The sequence below is a fragment of the Phascolarctos cinereus genome, unplaced genomic scaffold (genome assembly GCF_003287225.1).
Source record: "Phascolarctos cinereus isolate Bilbo 61053 unplaced genomic scaffold, phaCin_HiC Scaffold_2;HRSCAF=192, whole genome shotgun sequence".
In the NCBI taxonomy this organism is placed as follows: domain Eukaryota; kingdom Metazoa; phylum Chordata; class Mammalia; order Diprotodontia; family Phascolarctidae; genus Phascolarctos; species Phascolarctos cinereus.
Window position 1 is genome coordinate 221,716,602 of NW_027555625.1, and position 15,127 is coordinate 221,731,728.

At 44.8% G+C, this 15,127-nt stretch overlaps 1 protein-coding gene across 4 annotated transcripts in view; it reads left to right on the plus strand.

Moving 5' to 3' along the window:
* OTOF (otoferlin) overlaps positions 1–15,127 on the plus strand; it is a 172,720-nt gene that overhangs the window by 135,746 nt on the left and 21,847 nt on the right. For 2 of the 4 annotated variants that reach the window (XM_078149814.1, XM_020983911.1), the window contains 10 exons: positions 272–388; positions 3,411–3,563; positions 4,578–4,767; positions 5,165–5,289; positions 5,686–5,820; positions 7,038–7,199; positions 8,771–8,890; positions 10,636–10,797; positions 11,140–11,302; positions 11,851–11,921. In XM_078149814.1, the coding sequence (XP_078005940.1) occupies positions 272–388; positions 3,411–3,563; positions 4,578–4,767; positions 5,165–5,289; positions 5,686–5,820; positions 7,038–7,199; positions 8,771–8,890; positions 10,636–10,797; positions 11,140–11,302; positions 11,851–11,921 (1,398 nt within the window). Of the gene's footprint in view, positions 1–271; positions 389–3,410; positions 3,564–4,577; positions 4,768–5,164; positions 5,290–5,685; positions 5,821–7,037; positions 7,200–8,770; positions 8,891–10,635; positions 10,798–11,139; positions 11,303–11,790; positions 11,922–15,127 lie in introns of all 4 variants that reach the window. The other 2 variants (XM_020983910.1, XM_020983909.1) reach the window with 1 other exon arrangement.

Below are 15,127 nucleotides of genomic sequence, written 5' to 3' on the forward strand. Positions count from 1 at the left end.
GGGGGGTAGGGGGGGAATAGGCTGCAGTTGTAAGGGTGTCAGGCCCCAACTAGGTCCTGCAGGCTCAGAGAGGGATCCTGTCCATCTCTGGCATTCTCACACCTGCCCCTTCCCAGGATCATTCCCACAGGTACAGGAGTCTCTACCTGAACTCACCATGAGGCTGCCTTAACCTTTCCCAGACTCTTCCTGATCTTTTCCCATTGTGCCTCTCCCCCTCCCTGGCCTCTGGGGCCCCTCTTGTCCTCTGCCTGTCTTTTGACACACACAGGAGAGCATGGGGCAGCAGGCAAAGGCGCTGAGGGCTCAGGTGAAGAGGCACACTGTGCGGGACAAGTTGAAGCTGGTACAGAACTTCCTCCAGAAGCTTCGATTTCTGTCAGATGAGGTAAAGGATATGGGGAGTCCATTAGACAAGTATTGAAGGTATTCCTAGCCTAATAGTGCCCTAGGTCCTGGACAAGGTGTAAGATCCAACAAATATCATTCTCACCCTCTAGGAAGAGTCACAATGGGAGTAAATGATAGACCTGGAAAATTGTGTGACTTTGGGCAAGTTAAAATTAACTTCCCTGGGCCTCAGTTTCCTCTTCTGTTAAATGAAGAAATTAGACTAAATGACCTCTAAGGTCCCTTCCAGCTCCAAAATCATGATCCCATGAATCCAGAGAGCTTATAGTCAAGTTGGAAAGATAAGACGTACATAGTAGCAGAAGTAACAAAACTAATATTTCTTAACCAATACCAGAATTTATACATTTATGCATTCACATGAATATTATTAATTTCAAAGTAGTTATCTGGGGATGCTCTCTCAGGAAGCAGATTCTAGGCAGGAAGGGAGTTCCAGAATTCATCATCCCCTAACCCTCCCCTGATCTGGGATATTACTTCTTTTTCTACTCTTTTTACTTGACTGTGTTACTTCACCTTCTCTGGCCAGTTTGCCCAAATGTTGAGCAGCAGCCCTTTCTTTTTTTTTCTTTTATTTTAATAACAAATTTATTTTATTTTCAATTCACGAAACAAAACAAGCATTTCCATAATACAGTATAATACAAATGATGATTGCATATTAAACTACAAATGTGCCATGTACAACTTGCTATTCCCTCCAAATATACAGCAAAGTTATAATGTAAATTTCTTTTTTTGTCCTTTTTTTCTTCCCCCTCCACCCTCTACCCTAAAGATGACTACCATTAGACACAAATAGGTATATATACATATATATGTATGTATGTATGTATGTAAAATTATTCTATACATACTTCTATTTATCAGTTCTTTTTCTAGATGCCCGTCCTTTCTAACCTCTCTCCTGATGTCACCAGACCATATTCAATCCTGGCAGAGACACCCCCTCACCTTTATTCTCCATAGTGCACTCCTAAGAGACTAGACTTTTGGAAACGACTTTAGCAGCACTTAAGCACAATTTGACCTCAGGTGATAGAATGAAAAGCAGTGGGTAGAAAGACAAATTTAGACACGTTTGACCAAATTTAGATAAAAAGACAAATTTAGGCATGATGTCAGGATTAGAATGATCCCAAAGTGAAACTTGCTGCCTCGAGAGGTGGTGGGCGGACCCCTCCATTAGAAGTCTTTGAGTAGAGGCTGGAGATATAGTTGTCATGGATGTACTAGAGAGGATTCTTTTTCAAATATGGGTTGGAATAAATGGATGCTGTGATCCCTTTCAAGTCTGAGATTCTGAAATTCGTGAAATAAGTCAAGACTGTGAGTTCCTTGAGGTCAGGGACTGTTTGTTGCCTTCTTTTGTACACTCACAGTACTTAGTACAGTGTCTGGCACATAGCAGGTGCTTAATAAATCCTTATTAATTTGACTTGAAAATAAAACACACTTACGGAGAACTGAATTGTCATGGAATAAAGTGGGGAAATTACGTTCTGAAACATCCCTAAACTATCAATTCTTGGAATAATATAGGATCATAGATTAAGAGCTGACCACTGACCACTCAGTGGATCAAAAGGACCACCAAGGCTATCTAGCCCAACTGTCTCTCATCTTACAGAAGAAGAAACTAAGCGCTAAAGAGGTCAGTGCCTTGCCTGGAGTCACATATGCAGCAAGAGGCAAGAATGGGATTGACTAGTTGGCATTCCTGAACTAATTGGCATTGCTCCCATCAACCTTGCCGGAACATGTACCTCCAATATCATTATATTATTCGTAATCTTTTCCGTTTCAAAACTGGTCCCCTCCCACCAACTTTCAGGGCCAGCCTCCTATGAGCCATAAGTCCTTTACATTAGCAAAGCTCCATGCACCAACTTAAGGAAAAGGTTGCTTGGCGCACATACCATGGGTTCAGTCCATTCATGCTGCTATCCCTCAAAACATCTTTGCAGTCCCTCTTTGAGAACTGCCTTCAGTTCCCAAAAGAGGACATTTTGTTTAGATCATGTACAAGCCCTACAAAAAAACTGGACTTGTTGCTTTAAATCAAATGTTCTTAAACCTGGGTGTGTAGATTTGGGGTTTTTTTTAATATTTTGATAACTATTTTAATATCATTGGTTTCCTTTGTAATTCTATGCATTTATTTTATATATTTATAAACATTGTCATGAGAAGCAGTCGATTCAGGAAGACTCATCTTCCTCAGTTCAAATCTGGCCTCAGACACTTAATGACTGTCTGACCCTGGGCAAGTCACTTGACCCTCTTTACCTCAGTTTCCTCATTTGTAAAATGAGCTGGAGAAGGAAATGGCAACCACTCCAGTATCAGGTTTTACCAGACTGATGAGGGGTACATGACACAAAAAAGGTCAAGGACTCCACCTTTAGAGGTAGTCACACCTCATTTCTGACCAAAGAAAAATGTTAATTCTCCAATTCTTTCCACACTGAGGGAAATGGAAGGGAAATGGAATAGGATTGTCCTTAAGGGTCTTTCCTTATTCATCAAAGTTAACTTTTTCAACTCTAACATTCTAGGACTCTGGAATCCTCCCTGGATTATCTTGGTCCAAACTTAGGTCAAGTATTCTATCCATCAGGCAAGAATTAACAAGCATTTATTAAGCCATTTTTATGGGCCAGGCAATGTGCTAAGTGCCAGAGTTACAAATCAGTCCCTGCTCTCAAGAAGTTCACATTTTTATGGGAAGAGACAATGTGCACATAAAATGGTGCATCCAAGATACATAGAGAGGAGACAGGACTCTCCTGGCTTCCTTCCATTTCCCATAGCCCCAAGCAGGTGCTGTCTTCCTTTTTCCCCATCTGTCTCTTTCCAGCCCTGCCTCCCACCAATCATGACTTGCTCCCCACCTATTTCCCCACTCCAAGCCTAGATACATACTCATACATACACACTCTGTCCTATCTCACACTTTCCAACTCAAGACCCCATGTATGCTTCTCTCAACCCAGCCCCAACACAGCATCCCGGACGTCTTCATCTGGATGATGAGCAGTAACAAGCGAATTGCCTACGCTCGGGTGCCCTCCAAAGACGTGCTGTTCTCTATTGTGGAGGAGGAAGCTGGGAAGGACTGCGCCAAAGTCAAGACCCTATTCCTCAAGGTGCTGGGTGGGATTCAGGGGAGATGGGAAGGAGTGGGGCTGAGCCAAAACTCTAGTCTTTCCTAAGTAGTTCTGCATGGCTAATGACCACCACCATCCCACTCCCACTCCACCCCCCAATCAATCAATTAACACTTACTGCGTGCCAAGCATAGTGCTAGGCCTTGGGAAAATAAATATTGAGACAGACCCCTTTCTCAGGAAACTTATAATCTAAGCTCATGCACACACATTCTCCATGGGACCTCAGCTCTGATAGAAAGGAAAGAACAAGAATTGGAAAATCTGGAATCTTAGAATTCTGAAATCTGAAAATTTTATAGCTTTGCTAGAAGAGTCAAAGAATGGAAACAGGAAAAGGTGGGGGAGATGTGGAAAGGATGTAGCATACTAGACTATGATTGCATTAAATGAATTGGGTAGCAGAATGCTTGGGCCCTGACCTCCCTGGTCCTGGCCCATTTCTTTACACTGTGACTCAATAGCAAGGTAGATAAGTTTAGTGGATAGAGCACTGAACTTGGAGTCAGGAAGCCCTAAGTTCAAATCTGGCCTGAGGCACTTAGTAGCTATGTGACCTTGGGCAAGTGACTTAACTTCTACTAGCCTCAGTTTCCTCACCTGTAAAATGGAGATAACAATAATATCACCTACCTCATAGAGCTGTTAAGGTTCAAATAAGGTAATATATAAATGCTTCGCAAATCTTAAAGCCCTATGGCGAATGTGATGATGAGGATGATGATGATGATAATGATGATGATGATGAAGATGCTATCTTCTGCCTACCTAATCTACAAGTTCAGGGGATGTGCAATAAAAGGAGAAATTAGTGGATGAGTTACGGGAAGGGATTTTGTCTCTCCCCACTTCCTGGCCTCTCTTCTCCTCCTATTCCCCACCCCATCTGGTGCCTTCTAGGATTCCAGGCTAAAGGGCACTGGAGAGGGAAAGGGAATGGGTGGCCAAGGCCCTGGTTATCCCCCTCAGTCACATATTCTTCATTATCCTCAGCTGCCAGGAAAGAGAGGCTTTGGCTCAGCTGGCTGGACAGTACAGGCCAAGCTGGAGCTATACCTGTGGCTGGGTCTCACCAAGCAGCGGAAAGACTTCCTGTGTGGCCTGCCCTGTGGCTTTGAGGAGGTCAAGGCAGCCCAGGGCCTGGGCCTACAATCCTTCCCCCCCATCAGTCTCTGCTATACCAGTGAGTGTGTCCCCTGAAGGGCCTCTGTGGGTGACTTCCTCCCAGTTCATTAGACCTCCTACACCTGTGCATGGCGCGTTCCCAGGGATGGTTCAGCTCAGTTTCCAGTAGATCCATCGGACAGATCCCTGTCCAGCTCAGCCTGTTCTTCCAGAGCGGGTGAAGCCTTGTGCCCCCATCCCTTCCCCCCATCACTACCCCCACTATAATTCATCCAAACTCCTCACCAAAAGGAGGGCGGTGTCCAGACCTGTGGAGTTGGATAGAGCTGAACTAAGGTGAGAGGGAAGAGAAAGACCAGCGCCACAGTCCTGGACATTCCCATGGGGAGGGGGGAAACACTTGGGACCCTGTGAGCCTCAGGACCTTGCCCGTCTGTCCCTCCATCCCCATCTAGAGAAGCAGGAATTCCAGCTCAGGGCCCACATGTATCAGGCTCGAAGCCTCTTTGCTGCGGATAGCAGTGGCCTCTCAGACCCCTTCGCCAGAGTCTTCTTCATCACCCAGAGTCAGTGCACAGAGGTGAGATCTCTGAGAAGGGATTCTCCCTGGGAGGATAAAGGAGACAGCAAGCCAGCTCCAAAAGAGTAGAGGGATGTGAGATCCAAAGGCAGGATGTAACATGTTTAGTCTAGGGATATAAGCTCACACATCAACTAGTTCCTTTGGGGGGATTGGGGAGGGGCAGGGAGAGAGGAGCCTTGCAGATAGCTACAGGCCCAGGACCTGCACTTATTCTTGTGTTAATAACCATTAATTTTCACTGGAGTTCATTGGCTTAGGGAGGGAAACTCTAAAATTCAGCTCTGAATCTTCACAGAACCTGAAATTCAAGAGTAGGTAGCTATGGCTTTCTTCCAAGTGGGTCCCCATTGATTTCCTGATATTATTCCCCTTACTTTCACCCCTGTGTTTCAGGTTTTAAATGAGACTCTGTGCCCAACCTGGGACCAGATGTTGGTATTTGACAACCTGGAGCTATATGGAGAGGCCCATGAGCTGCGAGATGACCCCCCCATCATTGTCATTGAAATATATGACCAGGACACTATGGTATATGATGTGGAAGGAGGGGAAGATGATCAGGGGCCCCTTTGGCATCACCTCTTCATCTCCCTTCCTCATCCCCTACTACAGCTATCAAACACCACCAAATATCCTGGTATGGCTCCTGCCACACCCCTAGAGTTGGATTGTGGTTCATTCCAAAGCAGGCACTTTGGTGTTTGTTCAGTCGCCCTGTTTTCAAGACATCTAGCAGCCTTAACTTCCAACACCACAATCTCTGAAGTTCTTACCTACCCACACTGAAAGAAGGAATCCCTGTGCTGGATGCTCCTTCATGGCCCACTCCCATACTTAGGGAAATGGAAGGGAAATGGAATAGGATTGTCCTTAAGGGTCTTTCCTAGTCCAGGTCAGAGGTTCCCTCCATTTCCTCCTGTGAAAAATTAAGGGATTGAACTAGATGACCTCTAAAGTCCCTTTCAGCTCTAAATCTCTGACCCCATGATCCTCTATCTCACCCCACCTTTCTGAGTATAGAGACATACCTAATTTGGGCCAGACATGTCCAGAACCCTCAAGGATGATGTGGTATAAAGAACACTAAAATTGGCCCTAATTTTAAAATTCCAGTTCTGTCTCTTTGACCTTGGGCAAGTCATTTAACCTCAGACTCAGTTCCCTTATCTGTAAAATGGGAATGATACCACCTCTGACAACCCTGCAAGTTCATTGGAAGAGTCAAACAAGATAATTTATAAAGTACTTCATAAACCCTGAAATGTCATGTCCTTTTCAGCTATTCAGGGAACCCTAGAGGTGGGCATCCTGCTAAGATCATCCCAGGAAATGCCCCCAATGCCTCCCTTCATTATCCATGCATGTGCCTAGACCATCCATGCATAGGCCTTAGACCAGGCGTGGGGGAACCTATGGCCTCAAAGCCACACATAGACCTCTAGGTCCTCAAGTGTGGCTCTTTAACTGAATCCAAACTTCACAGAACAAATTCCCTTAATAAAAGGATTTGTTCTGTGAAGGACCTAGAGAGCCACATGGGGCCTTGAGGCCACAGGTTCTACACCAAATCTGACCCTTCACCCACAGGAGTCTCTGAGAAAGACAGGTCATTTAGGAGTTGGCACAATGGGAAAGGAAATCTTAGATGAAGCCCTCTGGGAGATGGGGTGGGCAGCCAAAGGCACACCTTTCTTCAGGCCCACGCTTGAGGATCCAATATCCCCTTCACTCTCTCCTCTCCCCAGGGGAAGGCGGACTTCATGGGCCGGACCTTTGCCAAGCCAGTAGTGAAGATGGCAGATGAGGATTACTGCCCACCCCGATTCCCTCCCCAGCTTGAGTATTACCAGATCTACCGAGGCAATGCCACAGCTGGGGACCTGCTGGCTGCCTTTGAACTGCTGCAGGTGAGGAGGAGCCCAGGCAGAGAGAGAAGACTGCAAGGGACCAAGGCTTCAGAGGAAGTTGAGGTGTTGGAGGGAACATAGCCCAGCACCCCCAGAGCGCAAAGTGCCCTGGCTCTCTACGGAATCCTGACTTTGGGGCCTGATATGGGCCCCAGACTTAGAGGGCCACTGAAGGCAGAAGATTTAGGCTTAAGTTTGAGCAGTAATTTCAGAAGGAGCCTTCTTAACTTTGTTTATCAGAAAATAAAGGCATTTCTCATAGAGAAAGGTCCTCCTCTTGTCCTAGCCGCCATCCAAGGGGACCAGGGGTGAGTGCACTCTGTTTCGTCCCAGGGCACCAAAATCCAAAGGAGTGTGCATAGCACTCTCCCTTTCAGAGGCATTCACACAGTCAAGCTTAGCATGGAGCAGGCAAGAACAATTAGTGAAAGGGGAGGCTGCCTCCTCCCACCAACTGGCCTCGTTCTGGCTGAACCCTTCCCCGCCAGCCCTACCCTGACTCCACCACTGCCTGAAGCAGCCTTCCCAGAAGCAGCCTCCAGTGACTCTAGGGTAACCACATGTACACATGTATTAGTATAGTTCACAGGCACATACATGCACACATATGTACACTCTCATACAGTATACTTTACAACACACCTGTGTGTTATTATATGTTTATACAAATTACATGTGTGTAATATATACTTACATATGCACACTTACACAACACATTTACAATATACATGTGTACACATTATACATGGTCATTTGTATGTACACATGCAAGTATATAGTATACTTCCACATAATTATGTAAACACACATAAGCACTGTATGCGTGTCCATGCATAGTTACATGTTCAACTGCACATAGTATGCCTATATACCTATTCACACATGTATACATGTGCATGTACACAGGTACAAGTGTACATATACACACATATATTCATACATATCTACATACATACACAGATACACGTGCACGTATATGGGTACATAGCTACATGTACACATACACAAATAAAATTACATGTATGTAATGTGTGTGATACTGTACGACCTACACGGAACATAGATAATGCAGACACTTATTATGTGGAATACATATACCTACACACATGTACTATACAACAACATATATTCATACACATGTATGCTACCCACACTACACATATACACACCCACACTTTCTCATACATGTACATTATTCACATATACACAATGAAATGTGTTTAATCTATCTACATTACACACGCATGCACATGCATATCCACACCTACAAACACTCATACATGTATCCATGTGTAATGTGTTTGTATATATGAGCACATGTACACACATACATAAGCCACATGCATGCGCATATATGTGTACTGTATGTATACACCCATGCATGTACATAATATACCCATGCATGTGCACGTGTGTATACACACGTACCAACTAATAACTTACATGAGGATCCATGTAATTTTTGTTGCCCTAGGGGCATGTTTTCCCCTTTGCCCCAGACACACAGTTATTTGCTAGTTATTGCTCTGGCTTCATCTATGTGCCTGTGGTCCATGTCTCCATGTCTGTAGATTGGACCAGCAGGGAAGGCTGACCTACCTCCCATTAATGGCCCTGTGGACACGGATCGAGGCCCCATCATGCCTGTGCCCCTCGGCATTCGGCCTGTGCTCAGCAAATACCGCATTGAGGTAACAGGAGCCCCCTTCTCATTCCTGGCAGGACCAGGCACCCTGGACTTTAATTGCTCAGTCCTCCTGACAATGCCTCTCCCCAGGTATCCTTCACCAACACTTGATGTGCCTCTCTGAGCCTCACTACCTCCCTTCCTTTCTCCCTGTTGCTCAGTAATGGTCATATTCAGTCATAGCCCTTATATTCCTTACCATTCCAGTTTGCAAAGTCCCAATTTCCCAATTTTTCTCAGTGGGTCTCCCTGACTTTATCATGGACCTTTTAGAGATGCTTTCTCCCAACAGCACAAATATAAGGCTCAAAAACCTGGGGTCACAAAGCCCTTCAGAACCCTCTTTACCTCTCAAGCCCACATTCTATGGGTCAAACTGGCCTCATTACTGTTCTTCTTATATAGCATTCCATTTCCCACCACCATACTTTTGAAGGGGCTCTTCCTCACATCTGGAACGTACTCCTTCCTCACCTTTGTCTCTTAGAATTCCAGCTTCTTTTAAGGTTCAGTTCTAGCACCATCTTTTCTATCTGAAGCCTAATGTCACTAACATGGTGTCAGAAATGGGATGCAAGGGGCAGCTAGGTGGCGCAGTGGATAGAGCACTGGCCCTGAAGTCAAGAGGACCTGAGTTCAAATCCAGCCTCAGACCAAACACTTGACACTTACTAACTGTGTGACCCTGGGCAAGTCACTTAACCCCAATTGCCTAAAAAAGAAAGAAAAAAAAAAGAAATGGAATACAAACCCAGGTGTTCTGACTCAGATCAGTGCCTTTCACTCTGTACTATCCTATCCATTTTTTCTATTTCTATGTACACATGATAGAATTATGCTAACTGGTCCGTAAGGCCCCTTGAAAGCCTGACATGTTCTGGGTCTGTGGCTTTCTCTTCCTTTTGCATCCAAGTACAAGCTGTTGTGTAATGCACAGGTGTCAAACACATCTCCAACAATATTCCAGAGTATTACCTGAACCAGATAAAAATATATTGGGAAATATTTGGCAAAATAAATAAAAGTATAATAAAGCATAGATAAAGTTAAATTTGTAGTTTTCCAAGTAAACACGCACAGGCAAAAATCCCTGTTTCTATCTGAGTCTGACACCACTGTCCTAATTAGAATCTGGAGGAAATTCAAGCAGAAGGAAAGAGACCAAGGGAAATTAATGTCTATATACATAAATATTATCTTCCCTGGCTAGATTGTAAGCTCCTTGAGGGCAAGAGCAGTCTCAATTTGGTCTTTGTATCCCTGTGCCTGGAATCCAGTACAGAGCACATTCATTCACTCACCTCATTAGACTCCAGCATTAGTGTACCTGAAATCATTCCACCATATTTCCCATTGGTTTATTTCCCTTGGCCTCTTTCCCTCAACTTGGATTTTCTCCTACTTGTACCTGGGTAGGTAGGTGCAAGGAAGAGGAAGCCACAGAATCACAGAGACCACAGTATGTCAGGTCTGTGTAGAGCCATAGACACCATCTAGTCCAATCCCTTATTTCATAGATAAGAAAACAAGTGCAGAGAAGAGGAGCACACATATCCAGTATCACTCAGCAGGAGAACAGAGCCTCAAGTCCAGTTTTTCCTGCTCCAAATCCAGTGTTGTTTTCATTTGAGCTGTGCTTCCCAGGGAATTCTGCCTCACTGTCCCTACCCAATGCCACCATTTGGTCCAGATGCTACCTCCATTTGCCCTATGTCCTTCCTCCTCCCAGTGAGTCTTCTCCCTTCCCAGGTGCTCTTCTGGGGTCTCCGGGACCTGAAACGAGTGAATCTGGCCCAGGTGGACCGGCCTCGAGTGGATATTGAATGTGCAGGCCGAGGGGTGCAGTCATCTTTGATCCACAACTATAAGAAGAACCCCAATTTCAACACCCTTGTCAAGTGGTTTGAAGTAGTGAGTGGGAGCTCAGAGCCACTGGTCAGGGGAGTAGGAGGAGTGAAGGGATGTTGAATAGAGAAAGAGATCCACATGGAATTGGGATCTGGAAGGGACCTGAGAGTCCAACCCCCTAATTTGACAGATGAGGAAGCTGAAACCTAGAGAGATGATGTGACTGCCAAGGTTGAACAGGGAATAAACTATCAGAGGCAAGATTTGAACTCAGGTCTTCCTGTTTCCAAGTCCAGTGCTCTATCCACTGTGCTGCCTAGACCCTAGATGGAGCCAGGGGGTGAGAAGGGGAGTGTTCCCAGCTTCCTTCTCCAAGCTCTCAGCTCCCTTCCCATTCTCACACAGGACCTTCCAGAGAATGAGCTGCTGCACCCTCCACTTAATATCAGGGTAGTAGACTGTCGAGCTTTTGGCCGATACACCCTAGTGGGCTCTCATGCTGTCAGCTCCCTTCGTCGGTTCATCTATAGGCCCCCTGATCGCTTTTCCCCCAACTGGAACACCACAGGTACCAATCACCCTCAACCACAATCCTATCTACTCTACCTACCAACTAGAATATTTGCTCAAGCCCAGAGCCCCTTTTGTCCTTCTCTCTTTCTCTCTAGCCAATTGACCACCCTAATTCCAGAATCCTAACTACTGAAAGCTGTGGCCTAGGAGTTGAGGGGGACTGGAGGTGGATGATAGAAGGGAGAAGAATGAATTCTGGGGACACAGGATGAACACAGGATAGTCAGCATTTGGAAATTATAGGGAGTTTAGAGAACCTGTCCCTAGCTCTGTCCTAACTTACCTTTCTCCTCTTTCCACCTTAGTGCCACCTCCTCTAGTCCTGCAGTGGGCTCTTAGCCCATTTCTCCGATTTCTGTTCCCTACCGCTCTTTGACACTTCCTCTTTGGACCTCCTCAAACCCTGGTCCATCCGTCCTCCTGCCTTTTATTGCTGTCACTGTTTTCTCCCTTTTCTGTCTTTCTATCCATTTGCTACTCCAGTTGGGCTGTACAGGGGGGGCCGGGTGCTGTCCAACGGGGGTCCCTGCTACCATCCTACAGGGGAGATTGTGATCAACATGGAACCCGAAGCTCCGGTCAAGAAACTGGAGACCATGGTGAAGCTAGATGCGGTAAGACCCTCTGGACCCAGGAACATCCAGCTTGGCTCTGTGGGTGTCTGTGAGTGCATGTGCATGTGTATGTGTTTTCCAGCAATTGCTATGTTTGTCCAAAATACAGGCAGTAGTTACACACACATGTACACACACACACACACACACAGGTGCGCACATCTAGCTTACACAAACTGACTACAACCTATAGTTATGATTATTTTCCAGTATTTCACCTATACCTATTTTTTCCTTTAAAAAGATCACTTTAGGAATATAACCTATAATCAGGGGTGACTCATATTCAGACCAACAGGATTTATGATAAGCCTTCAACGATACCTTCTTTTACGTGGTCCAACAGTATAGTAAGACACCAAGCAGTACCGTGTGGAACATCCCCAGTGAAGGATTACATGATAATAGTCCAAAAATAATAATCCTAAACCACCTACTGTGTGTACAGGTGTTCATGGGGGTGAGGACAATTTTATCCTAATACCCAGATACTAGAATTTAAAGCAGGACCAGAAGCACTGGGAGCCTGGGGGAGGAAGCATTGTTCTATTTGAGGATACCCAAACAGACCCCATCTGTAAGTGCCCAGCTCCCTCCCCACATATACATCCCTTGATTCCTACCAGTCACTCATAAGGTAGCAAGGGTAGGGAGTCTGAGGATATGTTAACACCTGTTTGTGCTCTAGGATTACTGGAGAATCAACACATATTCACTATCCTAAGACTGCTGCCTGGAACTTTCTTCTCATATAGAGTCAGCACAGAGGGGAAGGAAATCTTTCTTGCATCATTAGACCAACTAGTAATGATATAACAACCAACTGAACCCATCACTGGCTGGCCTTGTATTGACTGACAACCCAGCTTGCCAATTTTTTTGTTCAGTCGTTTTTCAGGCATGTCCAACTCTTCATGACCCCATTTGGGGTTTTCTTGGCAGATACTGGAGTGGTTTGCCATTCCCTTCTCCAGCTCATTTTAGAGTGACTTGCCTAGGGTCACACAGCTAGTAAGTGTCTGAAACTGCATTTGAACTCAGGAAGATGAGTCTTCTTGACTTTAGGTCTGGCACTCTATCCACTACATCACCAGCTTCTCTACTAAGCAGTTACTTGTCCACTATGTACAAGGCATTGCAGGAAATATAAAGATGAAAAAAATACACACACACACACACACACACACACACATATATGTATATATATATCAACGCACTTATAATCTGTTAGTCTGATACAGCTAGGTGGTGAAGTGGATAGAGTTACAAGCCTGGAGTCAGTCAAGAAGATCAGAGTTCAAATCCAGCCTCAGACACTTACTAGCTGTATGACCCATGGCAAGTCACTTAACTCTGTTTTCCTCAGTTTCCTCATCTGTAAAATGATCTGGAGAAGGAAATGGCAAACCACTCCAGCATCTTTGCCAAGAAAACCCCAAATGGGGTCATGAAGAATCAGACATTACTGAAATGACTGAACAACAACAAGAAGTCTGATGCATCTGGTAGATCATACAAGTTACAGGTTATGGAGAATGAGATTTTGACTCAATATATGGAAGACCTTCCTAACAATTAGAACTGTCCAGACAGAATGGTCTTCCTCACAGCCTTTCCATGGGCAAACCCCAATGTCTTCATATTTCTCTCTTCTCCATCCTTTCACAAACTTCAGCTATCCCAAGTAGGTATCTATCTTTGCTAGGGTTTTCAGAACAACTTTACTAGCAAGTAAAGAGAGATGGGAAATAACAGAAACCAAAATTCCAGAACTGTCACATTATGGAACATGGGAATCTAAGCCTAAAGTGTCCCTAGTCCCATAAATGGCTGGTATAACTTCTGAAGTTAACTAGCCCATTTACCATCTAGTTAGTCTCAAGACCTGAGCCAATCAGAATGAATGTAAATAACAATTGCTTCTGTTTTGGCCAGATACCCTGAGGGGTTTTTTTTAGTGGTGATCTATTTTTTTTAAGAGGCCATTCTTTGCCTCATTTTTATTAAGCCTTAATCACTGAATGGGCGCTGCCTCAGTCAAACTGAGACCTGTTAAAGACCTTAGCTTGAAAAGGCCAAGGTCCCCCACTGCAATCTGGGCCATCTCCTGTCATCCTGATCCATATCTGGCCACTAGACCCACATGGCTCCAGAGGAGAAAGTGAGGCTGGTGCCTTTGCACAGCCCTGCCTCACTTATATCCAATTCACTTGCATGTCATGGCATCACCTGCCTGATGCCATGGTCCTCTTCGAGAATAAAGGATAAACAGCAGCAAGTCTCATGACCAAGTCTCAGTACAGGGTCAGGCCAGTAGCCACAGTGCCTGGAGAAAAGATATTGTCCATATCCTCCACCAAACAAGGATATTCATTTTCATTTCAAAGCTGATAACCCTTCTAGCCCCTCCCAGCAAATTTCCTGGGTCAGCTTTTTCCTTCAGCATCCTTCCTCCATATTTGCAAGGCTCCACCCACTTTGTCAAGTCATCATTTATATTGCCTCCCCACCCCCATCAGGAACTAGTTCAAAGGATTCTAGATAAAGAATTGGAAAGGACCTCAGAAGCCATTGAGTCCCCTCTCATTTCATAAACAAGGAAACTAAGGCCCGGAGAGAAGAATTAATTTGAAGCCATAGGATCACAGATTTTGAAGCTGGAAGAGACCTGGGGCCATCTAGTCCAACCCCTTCATTTTACAGAGGAGGAAACTGAGGCCCAGGGAATTGATTTCCCAAATGTCAAACAGGTAGAGGGGTCTGTCATTGGGGATGTACATGGGAAGCCCTATGCAAAATCACAATGTCCTATGCAGATTATGAGGTCATTCATTAGCCCACTGGGGAAATAAACCACCACTTACACATCTTCTGTTTCAGCTGTATACATGTGAAATACAGCAAGTTCTTGACAGTCCCTGGTAGGGAAGAAGAGAGAACATAAAGATAATTTTTTTTTGAAAATCATCCTGTTCTGTTTATTTTGAGGTTGTTATTTTTTAATTTCTATTTCCAATTCTGAATTCTCTCCCTCCCTCCAACCCCTCCCCCACTCAAGAAATATGATACCCATTATCCAGATGAAGTCAGAGCATATAGATAATTGAAACCTGATAGTCACCTGAAGTCCACCTCCATTTAATCCTTCATTTCCCTTTTTTCCCTACCAAACCAGGTCAGATGAAACTTAATTTAGAAACAGCTGA